The following is an 18031-nucleotide window of genomic DNA, read 5'->3' on the forward strand; positions in this document are numbered from 1 at the left end:
GTGATTATAACGTTTTGGGTAGATTATTTCTTATTTGCGCGAATACATTACAATTTAATTGGTAATATATAAATTAAAGATCATAAAAGTAAAAGTTATAAAATCGATTTTTTGTTAACAAAATCTCAATATAAACCAGGGATCCCCAAACTGTTTTGGACCCCCATGACCAAATTACCTACTTTTAAGATGAACCCCCTTATTCATAATGGTCCGCTTAAAACAGCTGCTACAAAGTGTTATTTTTCATTCTGACTTAGGTCAATAGAAGACAGAGTTAGAATTAGCAATGCTTTAAGTTAGCAGACAAATTAAAAGGGGTTAATTTTTAGACCTCGTCGACCCTCGAAATCAGTTTTCGTTTATGTCGACCCCTAGGAAACGGATATCGACCACTTTGGGAATCCCTGATATAAACCAAGAAATTGTTTACAATATTTAATTTGATTAAAAAAGAGTGAACACACAAATTAATACATTCCTTTTATTCTAAAATCAATGACATTACAACTTAAAACAATAATTGAGTTAAATTGAAAAATTATATTTAAATAGTATCAGAAATCTTTAAAATTCAATACAATGCAAATTAAACCGTTTTTAAATGACATATAACATAACATTTACAATTGTTGTTAAAGTATTTCTGTGATAAAAACCTTTTTTTTTTGTGGTTTAAAATAATAAGTATTTCTCTTAAGTATTTATTCCAATAGAATTGAATTTAAATAATTACCAATATCCAATATGTTTTTATTTTTTCAATTCAACTACATTTTCACCATTTCTTTATCTTATCTGGAATTAATTTGTTAATATTTCCCTTTACACGAAATAGTCTAGCTCCATCTTGTAAATACAGATTTTCCTTAATCGCTCAATACTAAAATTAACCGACTAAAGACAGAATAAACCCACTGAGTACATTTTAAAGTAACTGCCATATTTATAGGTGATGAATTTTGTAACCGACATTCTGAATTTGTAAAAATTCAAATTTAATTAAAAATGTGTTCATGATTTAAGTAGTTAATCGGTCAGTTATATTGCATTATGTATGTATCAGCAGTGTTTCTAAAAATAAAAATTATGTATCAACGAATATTATGAAAAGAAAAGTTTAGTTTTTTCATATATTTGTAATGTTTAAACTCAAAAACTACTTGACTAATTTCAAATATTCTTTCACCATTAAAAAGCTGCGTTATCTATAAGTGACATAAACTATATTTTATAATGTTAATAATTATAAAAATATGCTACTTCTTTGTAATATATTGCAATATAATTGACTTATTGTAAAATTCGTCCAAGGGTCTCTCAAATGCGCACGATTTGTATTGTTAAGTGTTATTTAATTACGCATAATATAAGTTCCTTTTAATTGAATATAATGTTTTGTCGATATGTAAAATATACATTAAATTTTTACATGAAAACATTGACTTTTTATTTACCTTTAAGGTTTACAAAACTTTGTGCCGACCCCACGTGGGGAGAAAAGGCCCGGGAGATAATGATTGACATTTTATTTTACCCTGGCTATTTAGAACACACTCAGACGGGCTCTACTGAAATTAATTTCCAAGTTGCCTATAAACTTTCGTATCATGTTTGAATATAAAAATTCTGTTAATTTTTTATGGAATTCATAATGGCAACATTAAATTTTACACAATTTTATACTCTATGATTTATGATTGTCAGCTCATAGCTGTCAGATTACTCAGATTCTCAAAGTGAGTGGGTGTATAATTTGTGTTTCTTACTCATCGTTCCAGTGCTTTATTACTAAAAAATAAATATATATCTGAAGAACATCGTCGTGGACAATGTTTATATTGATAAGATTATATTTTGTTTGCGTTAATGCTTAAATTGCATATTGCAATTGTGTTTAGTTCGTAGTCGTAAAGGTACAGTTAAAATGACACGACTCTATTACACGTTTTTTCTTTTATTTACCGTATTTATTAAGGATACTTTGCTGCGCTCGATCGACGATGAACCTTTTTTGAAGACCCCGCAATATACAAACTACGATGATTTAGTGAAATTGTTCGACGAGTTAGAAACAAATTATCCAGAACTGGCGAAAGTGTATTCGATCGGGAAGTCTGTTGAAGGACGTCGTTTGTTAGTGATACAGATTAGCGAAGGTGTTAAAAGTACGCACCCTGAACGACCTGCTTTCAAATATGTGGCTAATATGCACGGTGACGAATCTGTTGGACGCCAGTTAATGATCTACTTGGCGCAGTATCTTTTGGTTAACTATGGAAAAGATGACAGGGTAACAAAACTGGTGAACACCACAGAAATACATTTGATGCCTTCATTGAATCCTGATGGATTTGAAAAGAGTAAGGTGAGATAATTTGCATCATTCCAATAAGAAAAATACAATGGGCTTTTACCATAGTCATTTATTATTATTAATCTTTCAAGAAAAAAAAACAAAATGGTCAAAAAACTTAAACATAGGCTTGAAGCCAAAAATGTCAGTCAAAACTACAGTAATATTGCAGATTAGATTTAGCCAAATGTTAATAATTTTTGTTATTTTAATAGTATCATATTGTTATATACTGTAATATCAGAGACAGTTTAACTTGTATGCACCTAGGTGACCTAGGTACTAACATAGATATACTGGAGGCAAAGGCATAGGTCATTGAAATGATAAGAATGTGCATAGGTTGCCTTGATAACAGAATCATTCCCTGTTCACTGCAGTCAGTATAATTTTATATAAACAGATATAATTAAAATTATTACACTTTTAAACTAGCATATCTGTTCGGATGTAGACAACCGTAGACCGCTGCACTTATACAATGGGTGCTCAGCAAGCAGTTTGTGTTTGTTATTTTTATATAAGACCTTCATTTTAATGAAAGTTAGAAGTCAATAAAGCATGGACGCTCTTTTAATCAATTGATGTCTTTATTCTGTCAATAAATAAATATAAAACTAATTAGATATTACATAATAGAATTAATAATTGTAACAAGCAATGCGCTGTAGTTGTTTGGGTGTTTTCTATTAGGCCAATTGATCAGTAAGATGATCAACCCAATGAGAAACACCCAGATGTGTTAACAAAACATATAAAAACTAACAAATACTAAAATCCTCTTTCCCTTCCCACTCTTTTGTTATAAGGAAAGGATGGAAAGGGAAAGTGGATTTATTCAAGTAGGCTATGCATAGGAATGAGAAATATTCTCATTTTGTGTGTCCCTTCTTCCGTCAATTAGAGGTAGGCAATGCATCTGTAATTGCGGTTGTCTATGGATGGCGGTCGCCTCGCTATTTCAGCTAATTCAGGTGGCTACTCGCACATTTGCCTTCGTATGATATTAAAAAAAATAGAAAATAAACAATAAATAGATTTTGTTTAGTGTTATAATGCTATTTTTCTTTTCTAGTATGTCATGTTCAGTTTAAATTTAAAAAAAAGTCTTTCATAGTGGTTTACGTTTACATATTTTTAAAAAATAACCTAAAAAATATATATTCCTTTTATAATATAATTTATTTACTTTTCTAGGAAGGGGAATGTGAATCACTACAAGAAGGTGATGGTCGTAACAATGCTAAAGGTGTTGACTTGAATAGGGACTTCCCCGATCAGTTTGACCGTAATCGGTCAAATGATGATGCATATCTGTTCGGAGGTAGACAGCCGGAGACCGCTGCAATTATACGATGGGTGCTCAGCAAGCAGTTTGTGTTATCTGGTAACCTGCATGGTGGTGCTATTGTTGCCAGCTATCCTTATGATGATTCAAGGTATGTAGAGGTCATTGCCTTGGGTTTGTTGAGGAATGAATGAAAATGAAAGTAAATTAGGCGTGAGAAGTATACATATTTATTATGTAAAAATGTTTATGTGTGCAATATGATTTCTGTAAATTATATTTCAAAGGTTAGATACATAAATAGTAGAAGTAAATCTATATATCTATATATATAAAAGAAAGTCGTGTTAGTTACACTATTTATAACTCAAGATCGGTCGAACTGATTTAGCTGAAAATTGACGGGGAGGTAGCTTAGAACCAGGAAACGGACATAGGAACTTTTTTATCTTTTGTGCATTTTTTTATTCCGCGCGGACGGAGTCGCGGGTAAAAGCTAGTCTATATATATAAAAGAAAGTTGTGTTAGTTACACCATTTATAACTCAAGAACGGCTGAATCAATTTAACTGAAAATTGGTGGGCAGGTAGCTTAGAACCAGGAAACGGACATAGGATAATTTTTACCCCGTTTTCTATTTTTTATTCCGCGCGGACGGAGTCGCGGGAAAAAGCTATTATGTATAAAATAAACTGACTTGACCGTAGATGTGTGAGTGTAGTCAAGAGGTGAGAGTGGTGTGCCAAGTTTGTGTGTAATAAATTAATTATATTAAGGTTTAAAATATATTTTATTTCTTGTCTATGGTAATATTATAAAGAGATTTGATTGTTTGTTTGTTTGCATTGAATAAACTTCGAAAGTACTCAACCAATTTGAAAAATTCTATCACTGTTAGGAAGACTATCCCCAAGTGACAGACTTTATTACTAGTATTGTATTAAGTACTAGATTTGTTTTTAAATTCCACGCGGACGAAGTTGTTGTTAACTGCCTATAACATTTTAGGTGTTATAATGCACTTCATATTATATGTCCACATATATATTTTGATTATTATATACTCCGTAAACCGGCCGTTATAACGTCATCGGATATGTACGTTATTGTGCGCTAGTAGTAACTGGTTTAAACTAAAAAAAGAAAGTTGTATTTAGAAAAAAATATGTCCTAATTAAAAGTGAAACAATCATGTTATTTTGTATACGTGACTGTCAAACGTATCACAGTTTTCATACAACAATCCGGTTTGCATTTTTGAAATCGTTATCGTGAGATAGGAATTATACATAAAAAAACTTGTTTTGATCTCATCTTTACAAAGAGATGAGAAGAAGAGATATTAAAGTGTAGTTTGATTTTTGGTGAATTAAAAAAAAACTATTGGTTTCCACGATTGAAAAATGCATTTATCCCTTGATATTTTTTTTTCTCATAAAACAGTGTTAACGATAAGTTTTTATAAAAGTTTTAAGATAGTGGAAACCTACATTTAATCACAATATTTATGTACATATAAATGTACTGTTTGTTTTGCAAGAAATGTACGTACATATGAAATATTTATAAGTTTCTTTAGAACCCGATAAACCGCCCGTTTCAAGGGCAGGCTTGCACTTTCATATCGGTATGTCATTGTCATGTGACACACCGGCGCAATGAATGACTACGGTCGTTGACACAAGTCTTAATTTGAATAAGAAGTAAAATAAACAGTCATCTTATCCATAACAAACGCCCGGAGGCAAAAATGAATCTGACGCTTTTTAAAGTAGTAAATCCATTGGCTGACGTCATCTCGTCATACTCAATTTTTTTCTAATAAACGTCTCTCTAAAAGTATTCCGATTAATGTAAAATTATAATAAAATTTTTACAATCATTGTTAAGTATTGTCTCGTTTTTGTCACGTGACAGCATAGCCTAGCATGACAATTTAGCCTAGCATGAATATTTGTGACAGTCGCCTTCGTATCATAATCGTCAATTATGTCAAAATTAGTTTGAGATTATTGGTGTACTTTACGTTAATTTGAACTTTAAAGTTAAGGCCATAGGGTTTCTAATGCATTGTCATTAAGTTAGGAATATTGATATATCTTCCAGCACTGGCAAAGAATGCTGCGAAGAGAGTCAGTCGCCTGATGATGCATTGTTCAAGCATCTCGCTTCAGTATACGCGAGCAGACATGCTGATATGAAGAAAGGAAATGCCTGCAAGCCGGAGACGTTCAAAGACGGCATCACTAATGGCGCGTTCTGGTACTCAGTGCCAGGTGGGTTTTTATTCGAGTCATCTAACGAAAAGAGTTACATTTCTTAGGTCATCTTCAGACAAGCGCTCAAGCGGCATATGAGATGCACAGAAAGAGAATATTTTCCCTTGCTATGCCCTTTCTCCATCAAATAAATTTCCCCTTCACATCCTATCCTTGGTAAGAAAAGAGTGGAAAGGGAAATAGGACTAAACTTAAGCCTACGGTACGCACAATTACCAGACTGTACGTGGAAAGTCTTCCACTTTAGGCATGTCTTCAGTGTGGTCGTGGTATTGCCCCGGGCGAGGCACATTCGTGTAACAAGTGGTTTAAACTTTCTAGGTGGTATGCAAGACTTCAACTACGTGAACTCGAACTGTTTCGAGGTGACGTTCGAGTTGTCGTGCTGCAAGTATCCGCGCGCCGCTCAGTTGCCGCACTTCTGGGACATCAACCGCGACCCCCTGCTCGCCTACATTGAGCAGGTTCACGTCGGCGTCACTGGATTCGTGCTGGATGAAGATGGCGAGCCTGTCAAGGTCAGATGTGTGAATTGCTTAAGTTAGTATCGTTCTAATTTTATTGTAGCTCATGACCCTACACAAAAGAGAGGATCTCGAGTCTACCCGAGGTTACTAGGCTTTATTCAACCACGATGACCCAATGTGCATAAAGACACTTAACAGACTTAAACTGATCTAGGTTCGAGCAAACCTTGCACCTTTTTTTCCAGTATGAGGTGACTAATGAGCAAGGGGTCACCAAAATACCACTTCCTATAGACATCCGCATTTGCAGATGTCTTGTCTGCCTTTAATCAACAAAGGACGCACAAAAATTTGTATTTCCCGTTCCAATGCGTCCCCTACTCCATCAAATACAACTTTCAAGAAAAGGATGAGACAGGGGAACGGACCAAAATTAGGTTTTCGGCCACACTTGAAGCGTGTCTCCTGTGTAGTGATGGTATTGTACCCGTCAGGCCTTTTTGTGTAACAGATCTTACTTCCTATACTACCCTACCTTGCCCTGCGCAGTGCGGAAAAGGGATTATTTTCGTCGGTACTAAATTGATTGAATGTTGATAAATTATAATATATTTACAGAATGCACAAATAGTTGTGGAAGGCATTAAACACTCTGTACGGAGTACGGAGCACGGCGCATACTGGAGGCTGTTGTTGCCTGGCGATTATAACATCACTACTGTGGCCTCCGGGTAAGTATATACTTTAAAATATGATACATATTTATTTATAGGATAAACAATTTTTCATACTATATTTTAACATGCGAAATATCTTTATATGTATTATGTTTTTAAAGATGTTACAAACTAAATAAACAATGATTTCAACTGCATTCATATTTTTATGAAAGCCAAGCGAGACAAATAATATTTATGGTTCACTTCAATACAACTATATTACTATCTAATATATAAAATTCTCGTGTCGCAGTGTTTGTGGTTAAACTCCTCCGAAACGGCTTGACCGATTCTCATGAAATTTTGTGAGCATATTCAGTAGGTCTGAGAATCGGACAACATCTATTTTTCATACCCCCCCCCCATTTTTTAACTGATGGGTTATGCACAAATAAACGGTTGATGCACTTGAGTTAATTAGATTTATTAAGCAAGAACAAAAAATACATAAGCTAGCCACAGTTACCAAAAAAGGAAGAGAGGGTTACAGTGTTGCAAGTATTTCTTTTAAAATTTTGCATAGACATTGTTGACACATAATAATTGCCAGTTGCAAGTCACAAATCATAAATGTCAAACACGAATATTTTATTGTTTGTTTACATTTCTAACACTGGCCCTTAAACTTAACAATAAAATGAAAGTGTAAATTACTGGCCCTCAATCCTAATATCCATACAAACAAGAGGATCTAAATTATATACTGTGACAAACAATAGCCATACATTGAGTGAAAACAAATATGACACAAACTTATATCAACAAACCAAACATGTTTTCTGTTATGTATTGAAAAAGAAAAATTACATTTTAAAAGAACTTTACAACCATTACACTGTGCAGAATATGAGAAAATCAACACTTGGTTACATAAACGGAATTACAACAATATGAATAGGTACATAAATAACTCAATTTAAATAGATATTAAATTGAAACATAACCTTATCCAAAAGGAACATGAAACACATTTATGTACTTCTTCAAAAGTTACACAATACATAGACTCAAATCTTTAACAAAATTATCATGTTTCTCTTTAGTCAGAGGTTTAGTTAATACATCTGCGACCATCAAGTTTGTTGACAAGTATTTAACTTCTATTAAATTTTTACTAATAATATCTCTAATGAAATGATGTCTTACATCTATGTGCTTAGTTCTACTGTGATACATAGAATTAACAGTCAGTTTTTGTGCCAACTGATTATCATTATACAAGCAAACTTTTACATCTTTATCTAACACTTCTTTTATGAAATTACGAACAAATAATGCTTCTTTGGATGCATCAGATAAAGCCATATACTCAGCCTCCGTGCTGGAAAGGGCAACCGTTTTCTGTTTCCTGCTTTCCCATGAAATAGGAGATTTACCGATCATGAAAACAAAACCAGTGTATGACCTGCGATCTACTTCATACCCAGCCCAGTCAGCATCAACATAGGCTGTGACATTTAAACCTCCTTTCTGAAACACTAAACAATAATTTAAAGTACCTTTCAGATAGCGTAGGACACGTTTTGCAGCTTTCCAGTGACTTTCCGAATAAGATTCATTGAATTGACTGAGTACACTTACTGCATGAGCAATGTCAGGCCTACTGCACACCGCCACATACATAAGACAACCAACAAGATTCCTATAATAATACTTATCATCCTTTTTATCACATTTTTGAAGTTTCAAACCTGTTTCCATGGGAGTTTTTGATGGTTTACAATCAGTCATCTGAAATTTTTCTAAAACTTTTAATATGTAACTAGATTGATCAAGAGTAATTTTATCTTTACTTTTACAAACTCTCATGCCTAAAATGTGATGAACAGGACCAAGATCTCTCATTTCAAACTCACTCATTAATTCTGTTTTTACTTTATTCTTTAAAGTTGAATTTCTGGTAGAAAATAACAAGATATCGTCAACATACAAAGCAATAATTAACATTTCACTTTCTGTTTTCTTGAAATAAACACAGGGCTCTGAGGATGTTTTTCTGAAAAACAATTTCTTTAATAAGACCTCATTAATCCTATCATACCACATTTTAGATGCCTGTTTCAGCCCGTAGATGGCTTTGTTTAATTTATAAACCATTTGTTCTTTCTCTTTTACTTTAAAATTGTCCGGCTGTTCCATATAAACATTTTCCTCAAGATTACCATTTAAAAATGCAGTTTTCACATCTAGATGATCAATGCTCATATCATATTCTGCAGCAACAGCAAGTAGAGTTCTAATGGTGGAATGCCTCACTACTGGAGAGAATGTTTCCTCATAGTCTACTCCATATTTTTGAGTGTACCCTTTTGCTACAAGTCGAGCCTTGTATTTTAATAATTCCCCATTAAGCCCAGTCTTTCTTTTAAAAACCCACCTACACTTTATAGGTTTTTGACTTATAGGCCTTTCTACAAGTGTCCAACATTTATTTTTATTAAAAGATTCATACTCATCTGACATGGCTTTTCTCCAGTCAGCTGCCTCGGGACTGGATAGTGCTTCATCTGCAGTCTCTGGTTCATCATTGCTGCATAATTTCTTCACCAACAATGCAGAATGTTGCAATGTTTCAGTGTCTTCGTATGAAGTGTCTGTAGATAACTCCTCCAAGGTAGATTCACCTGGCAGATATGAGGGATCATCGGGAATATTTGACTCACATGAGTCATCTTGACTGTCCGAGTCATCAACTGTAATTGTGCTAATTCTGTTTCTTATCGTCTGGTCATCAGATGTCTCAGCAATCACAGTAGATGGCTCTGACGGTCTATTCGACAGCATTTGTTGTTCATTTTCATCCATTGATTGGGGAAAATGAACCACATCTACATCAACCTCAACATCACTATTGGGGTTATTAAATGAGACTATATTTAAATTATCATCATGTGACCTATACATATCCTTGTAAAAACGATTTTCCAAGAATAACACATCTCTAGCTTTAATATACTTGAATGAATTTAAAGGATCCAGCAGCCTGTAACCCTTCGTATTTTCACAGTAGCCGACAAAAATATATGGTTTAGATTTTGATTCTAACTTATTTTTGCGGTTATGTGAAACAGCATAACATAAACAACCAAAAATTCTTAAATGGCTTACGTTCACCTTTTTATTACTCCATTTCTCATCAGGGACGAGTCCAGCTACAGCCTTGGTTGGTGTTCTGTTCTTCAAGTATACAGCAGTGTTGACTGCCTCTGCCCAGAATTTGTTATCCAGCCCAGCATCGCGTAACATGCATCTTGTCTTCTCTACAATAGTCCTGTTAGCTCTTTCTGCCACACCATTTTGCTGTGGAGAATGTGGAACTGTTGTGTGATGCTTAATACCATCCTCTTTCAGGAACTTCTCTAATTTGGAATTAACAAATTCACCACCATTATCACTCCTAAGAATTTTTATTTTATGGTTAGTTTCCTTTTCAACCAACGCTTTAAAATCTCTGAAATGATAAAAAACCTCATCTTTTGTCTTTAGAAAATACACAAATGTTTTCCTAGTGTAATCGTCTATAAAAGTGAGAAAATATTTCGCTCCACCAAAAGAAGTACACGGCATAGGACCACACAAGTCTGTGTGTATCAGACCTAGGATTTCAGTAGCCCTACTATAAGACCTTTTAGGAAAAGATTGCCTAACCTGCTTACCTTCAATACAAGTTAAACAAGGAACGAAGCTATCAGAATTATATTTGATACCTGCGACCATACCTTTATTTAATAGTGCCATACTTCTTGAATTTAAGTGACCCAACCGTCTATGCCATGTTTCCTGGGATGCTTCCTTATTTACTACATCATTCTGAGGCTCTGATGTATGTACCTGATTATCTACAGTACTACAAAAAACAATATTATCACCCATTTCCTTACACAGAGACTGAACAATGACATCAAGTTGATACATGCCATTAATCAACGATGCAGTTGCCAAAACTTCATCATTATCAAATATTAAACATTTATTTTCATCAAAGACTACTTTATAACCTTTAGCGACTAAGGTGCTTACAGATAGTAAATTAGTTGTAAGATTAGGTACATGGTACACATTTTTAATTGTTCTAACACAATCTTTTAAATTTACTTTGACATTACCTTGACCTGACGCCCACAATTTCTCACCATTTGCAACAGTTACTTGTGATTGTTTGCTATTAACTAAATCAAACATAATACCTTTGTTGTTGCACATGTGAACCGTTGCACCACTGTCCACATACCATACATCACTCTGGATACATGCTGACAGTGCGGTCAACAGAGTTTTGTCATCCTTCTCCACCTTGTCCTTTGTCCCCGCTTTCTGGTCATCTTTGTTTTTCTTCTTCTTAGAATATTTTTTGCAATCTTTAATGAAATGTCCAGGCTTATTGCATCTGAAGCACTTGGGTAGCTTCTTGTTAGCTGTGGCCAAAGCCGTTACTTCCTCAGTCTTGTGGCCACGCCGCTCATACTCTTGTAGTAACTTGGCCTTAACATCATCGCTGCTCAACTTGGTACTTGAGTTCTCGAGGGCCATTATCAAGGGATCATAATCATCTGGTAGTCCACTTAGCATAACAATGGCCAAGAACTCATCGTCGAGTGGCTCTCCGATGTCTGTCAATTGTTGCGATAAATCCGTAAGTTTCAGTATGTAACCGTCCATACTGTCACTTCCACTGTATTTAGTGTTAAACAGTGATCGCATCAGGCCCAGCCTGCGAGATAAACCTTTACTCTCGTAGGTTTTGCTCAAGTTCGTCCACGCTTCTTTTGCATCTTTTGCGTTTCTTACGTGTGCAAACGCAGTAGAATTTACCGTTAAACTTATTCTGGCTAAAGCTTTGAGTGACTTTTTTGCATAGTCCGGGGCCTTTGAGTCTGCTTCTCCTTCGACGTATTCCCATAAGTCCTCTTGTATGAGAATCATTTTCATCAGAAATTTCCACGTTGAGTAATTTTCTGCTCCACGCAATTTCTCGATTGGTGTAGAAGTTACGCCGGCCGACATGATGGACGCCGCCAACACACAAAGCAATGGCGAACGGCGTTAACACAATTGCGTCACTCACGCAATATGTTTTATTGCACCAAAATATGTATTTAATCACGATGACTTTTTGCCCTGGGCCCATAACCTGATGGGTTATGCACAAATAAACGGTTGATGCACTTGAGTTAATTAGATTTATTAAGCAAGAACAAAAAATACATAAGCTAGCCACAGTTACCAAAAAAGGAAGAGAGGGTTACAGTGTTGCAAGTATTTCTTTTAAAATTTTGCATAGACATTGTTGACACATAATAATTGCCAGTTGCAAGTCACAAATCATAAATGTCAAACACGAATATTTTATTGTTTGTTTACATTTCTAACATTAACTGCGCGCGGACGGAGTCGCGGGCGACAGCTAGTATATTTATAGGATAAACAATTTTTCATACTATGTTTTAACATATGAAATATCTTTATATTATGTTTTTAAAGATGTTACAAACTAAATAAACAATGATTTCAACAGCATTCATATTTTTATAAAAGCTAAGCGAGACAAATAACTTAGTTTATGGTTCACTTCATTACAACTATATTACTAATATTGTTAATATGAAAATTTATGTATGAATGGATGGATAAAAATTTTTTTAGAAAGTATGTACATCTGGAAAAACTATTGTTTTTTTATTCTGCGAACAGACTTCTGTACTTTTGATACTTTGTATTCCAGTTACGTGTCACCAACGCCAGTGACAGTGTCAGTCAGTGAAGGTGCCGCGGCGACTGTCAACTTGACTGTCAGTCGGCGTTCGCGCGCGCTCTCAGTCGGTAAGTCACAGCGACATGACGGCAACTCGGGTGTCACCTTGACACACTGCTGGGTGCTCATTGTCAATCTTGTTTTAGTGCTTATTGTCAAATCATAAACTGGGTAAAGTGTATATTATAGTCATTTTATCCATTTGAAAAGTTATCCGGCTCGAAGGACCATTTTTTTTTGTTATTTAATTTTAGATTGAAATCAATTTCCGATTCATAGAAATTTTAATTTAAAAAAGTATTAGTACTAGTAAAATGCAAAATAATACTCTATTTTTTCTCGTATGAAATTTGTTTTTATGTCTCGAAGGACCATTTTGATTATTTTAAATTGTATCGTCGACTTAGATTTGTAATTTTAATTTATTTGTACAAATTAATGGATTTTATATTAAAATCCGAATTAAACAGTATTAATTTTATTTTGTATTTACTGTAAAAAAAAATCACATGTCTTTTAACATATTCTGCCAAATTAGATTTAAGGTGATTGGTTTGAACTTTATATTTACTAATAAAGTATTACGATATTTCATTATATGTTATATAATCTTTGTTGGCGACGTAGTTACCAACTCATGTTACACGTGCCGCTCTTGAACTCGCGTCGCGACAAGTTTAAGATTTCAAACAGTTATCGTCGGTTCTATGTTTATCTTGTGGCGCCACAGCGGGCTGCTAAAGGGTTTCTTTGTTAAATCCTTTATCAACCGATACAGAAAGACGCGCATTGTTTTAACTGAAGCCCGCTAAAGAACGGTGCGGCACAGTGTTACGTTTGTTGGAGCCGTGGCGAACTTAGTATAAATAGATATTGTAAGTTGTCAAAATTGTCCAATCGTTTGGGAGAAATAAAGGCGTAAGCATCTCCGATCAAGAAGAAGTTTCATTTATACAGTCCACTACAGTTTTGGTCCTTCGAGCCGGATTTATGAAGATTTATGAAAATTTATGAAGAAATTTAATTTTAATTTATGCAAGAATTTATGAAGATTAATTTTGAAGATCATTTTTATTTGTGAAGATTTTGCCTTCGAATTCCTAGTTGAAGAGACGTCTTATTTCACGTCAGTCACTGTCAGATCGAGATGGTGATCACCAGGAGCCAAGGTGACGCAGCTGACGCGGAAGAACGAAGACGGCTTCAAGATCGTCAGGAAGAAGAAGCGCAACGTCAGATCGAACTAGAACGAAGACTACGCCTACACCCTGACCCTCCGGCGTCACCCATACTACACCGATCCTATATGGGCGAACGGAGCGGCGATCTAAGGGTTGATCCATTACTCCCTACGACGACCACCACAGATCTTTCGTCGGGGCTTCCGATCCATGAAGACCGTCGAAGATCGCCAACAATGTCGCAACGCTCGAACGTCAGCGTGAACTCGCGACTAAGGCTGGCAGAACTAAAAGCAGCAGAACGGTTGGCTGCCATTAAGAAAAAGGAACTTGAACTGGAGGCAGACCTCGTGAAGAAGTGGCTAGCAGCCGAGGTATCTGTCATCAACGATGACCGGGAGAGCCTGCCCGATGTTCCTTTTACACCTGCTCAAGAACGTGAGAAGGTGGTCGAGTGGTTACACTCAAACCCCCCTGAACCACGGGGGGAGATTGTAGGTGGCCAGCGCGAAGAACCTAGGGCCACCCAACGAACTAGATCGCCGACGCCAACCAGAAGAAGTGGCATCGAACAGCTGGCAGCGACATTAGAGAAAATGGCGCGACCACGTTTACGGCATACCGACCTACCGATCTTCTCGGGTGACGTAAACGAGTGGTTGCCGTTTTATGCCGCTTACAAGGATACAACGAAATTGTATGGCGTGTCGTCGACAGAAAATATTCAGCGATTAAGAAGCTGCCTCAAGGGAGAAGCAAGGAACGCTGTCGCGGCGCTACTTCATGCAGCGTCAGACCCTGACATCATTATCAAGACGCTAGAACAGTGCTTCGGCAGGCCGGAAGTGCTCATAGACCGAGCGCTAGACGAATTGAAGAGGCTGCCAAAGCCAGGGTCATCGGCGACCGAACTGAACGCGTTCGCTATTAAAGTACAGAACAATGTGTGCGTTCTGCAGACAATAGATAAGAGGGGTTACCTCTATAACCCTCTCTTAGCACGAGAAATCTTAGACAAGTTGAGTCCACATCTGCGATCCAGATGGTGCGATTACGCACACGAACACGAAGACGCAACAGATCCTGAGATAACGTTGTTGTCACGATTCCTTATGCGCGAAGCTGATCGAACGCTACGCTTCGCATATGCACCAGCAACGAGCACAAGCACGACGAACGCAGCCAAACGGGAGATCAGACCTGACGTCATGATGAAAAAGAAGACGCAACCTGTCTACGCTGTCGCCGAGTACGCAGGAGGTACCATCGTCTGCCCTAGCTGCGAGCAGCAGCACTCGTTGCCAGAGTGTCCGAAATATAAGGAACTCGCTGTCGAACAGCGGTGGGAGTTGGTGAAAGAAAAGAAGATCTGCTTCAGATGTATTAGAAGCAAACACAGGCGCATCGTATGCAGAGCCAAGGCATGCGGTGTGAACGGGTGCCGACGACCTCACCACTCCTCACTGCATGAAGAGGCCAAACCAGACCCAGAGAAAAAGTCCGAGGAAGAAGCTGTACTGTCGGTAGCGCCCAGATCAGCTACCGGCCCTAGAAGAGTTCTTCTGAAGATATGTCCCGTGGTAATTAGCGGTCCACGGGGGGAGCTCAAGACGCACGCACTGCTGGATGAAGGAGCAACGATAACGCTGATCGACGAAGGGCTAGCTCAACTGATCGGAGCCGAAGGCCCTTCAGAACCGCTGCACCTTCATGGCGTGAACATGGAACAGAACGAACATTCCAGCCGACGAGTCTCCTTATCGATTCGGGGTCTTAAAGAAGAAAAGTCTTTCGATTTGAAAGCGCGAACTATACGAGATCTACGTCTGCACAGGCAGTCCATAACCAAAGATCTTTTGAAGGGCGAACACCTGGAAGACCTAGATATTGAAGAGATAAGCTACGATCAAGCTCGCCCAGGCATCCTAGTAGGAGCAGACCACTGGGAATGTATCGTGTCCCGTGAGTTACGAGTTGGCCGCCCTAATCAGCCAGCGGCATCACGAACACAGCTCGGTTGGGTGGTACACGGAACGGTGCCACGAACGATAGCACAGACCGAATGCGTGCTACATGTATACGAACCGATACATCAATGCACAAACGACCAAGATCTGTACGAATTGATGGAAAATCATTTCACGACCAATGCTTTCGGAGTTTCACAGAAGTCACACGTCAGCGACGAAGTACAACGAGAAATGAATATCGTCGAGAAATCCATTAAGAGGATCGATGGAGGCTGCAAGAAAGGCCTGCTGTGGCAACATGACCATCACATTGCCAACAAGAGAACCGTATACCGAACTGATTATACAACAGCAGTCCACTGGGTACGCCACGATGCTCGACGATACACACCCGTCGTCGCCCACAGACTCAGAGAGATAACTGAGCTTACGCAGAAGCACGAGTGGAGTTGGCTTCCCACCGATCTAAACGTAGCCGACGATGCGACCCGCCTATCTAATAGTGTAACCAACCTGAACGATCGTTGGTTCCGGGGTCCTGCTTTCTTGCGTGAGCCAGAGTCTGAGTGGCCCACCGAAATAATATCTGAACCGAAAGAGGCGGAAGTTATGCACGTGACAGAAGATAAGAGGAAGACGAACTCCTGGCTACCTGATCCAGAACGCTTCTCTAAATACGAAACTCTCGTCGGGGCAACAGCGCGAGCGATCGCTTTCGTCGACATCGGGATTCGCCGATCTGCTACGCGCCTCGAATGTCGTCACCTAGAACAAGCGGAGAGACTGCTCATCCAACATGCGCAACGGCAATGCTTCGGCGAAGAGATGAACCGTATTGAAGCAGGTCGACCTATACAGAAATCATGTAGACTGTACAGACTGGATCCGGTGATCGAAGACGGAGTACTCAAGGTCCGAGGACGCATCGAAGCCGCGTCCACTCCAGCGAGCGTCAAGCGTCCGATCATCCTGGACGACCGACATACGCTCACAAAGCTGATCGTGCTTCGCAAACATTGCGCTGCGGGTCACGCAAATAGAGAACGCGTGATAAATGATCTCCGGCAGCGCTACTGGATCATTCATCTCAGACCAACGGTGCGCACAGTGGAACGGAACTGTGCATTTTGTCGCGTGCGCCGAACCAAGCCGCGACAACCAGTCACCGGAGACCTGCCGCGAGCACGACTCGATCCATTTCATCGTCCTTTCACCAATTGTGGAGTCGACTACTTCGGACCGATGACAGTGAAGATAGGAAGACGCCGCGAAAAGAGGTGGAGTACACTTTTCACGTGTCTCACCTCACGCGCCATCCATATAGAGATAGTAGCATCACTGTCAACAGACTCAGCAATCATGGCCCTACGTCGGATGGCGGCGCGAAGAGGATGGCCACGACTTATGTACTCGGATAACGCTACGAACTTCAGAGGAGCCGACATAGAACTGCGGACTGCATACACCGAGTGGGCATCTGAACTTCGAGGAGAGGGACTGCGGCACCGAATGGAATGGCGGTTTATTCCTCCCGGTGCGCCCAACCAAGGCGGCGCCTGGGAGAGGTTAATCATATCAGTCAAGACCGCACTGAATGCTGCGATGAAAGAACAAGCGCCTACAGAAGAGGTGCTTCGAACTGTGTTGACTGAAATCGAGTTCTCAGTCAATGCCAGACCACTGACACATGTAAGTGTCGACCCCCTGGAGCCAGAGGCGCTTACCCCGAACCATTTTTTATTGGGGTCATCGACGGGAATTCCAACCAACGGATCGTGCGACGCAGAGGATCGACGGACTTGGCGCGCCAGCCAAGCGCTTGCCGACCACTTCTGGCGGCGATGGGTACGAGAGTACCTGCCGACTCTCGTACCACGCGGCGAGTCCGGAAGAGGAGAACGACCACTGCAGACCGGAGACATCGTAGTCATCGCCGACCCAACGCTGCCACGGAACGTGTGGCCACTGGGGGTTGTCTCGCGCACATATCCGGGACCCGACGGCGGCGTCAGAGTCGT

General features: G+C 38.6%; 1 protein-coding gene across 1 annotated transcript in view; it reads left to right on the plus strand.

Annotated features, from left to right (window-relative positions):
• The first annotated feature begins 1739 nt into the window (after window positions 1-1739).
• Window positions 1740-18031, plus strand: part of LOC106712962 (carboxypeptidase D) — a 31955-nt gene continuing 15663 nt past the window's right edge. Inside the window, exons 1-6 of the mRNA XM_045683262.1 lie at window positions 1740-2368; window positions 3554-3795; window positions 5752-5921; window positions 6246-6442; window positions 7010-7122; window positions 12833-12930. Coding sequence (XP_045539218.1) covers window positions 1928-2368; window positions 3554-3795; window positions 5752-5921; window positions 6246-6442; window positions 7010-7122; window positions 12833-12930 — 1261 coding nt within the window. The 5' untranslated portion in view covers window positions 1740-1927. The remainder of the gene's footprint in view (window positions 2369-3553; window positions 3796-5751; window positions 5922-6245; window positions 6443-7009; window positions 7123-12832; window positions 12931-18031) is intronic.

Source organism: Papilio machaon, chromosome 21 (genome assembly GCF_912999745.1).
Source record: "Papilio machaon chromosome 21, ilPapMach1.1, whole genome shotgun sequence".
In the NCBI taxonomy this organism is placed as follows: Eukaryota; Metazoa; Arthropoda; class Insecta; order Lepidoptera; family Papilionidae; genus Papilio; species Papilio machaon.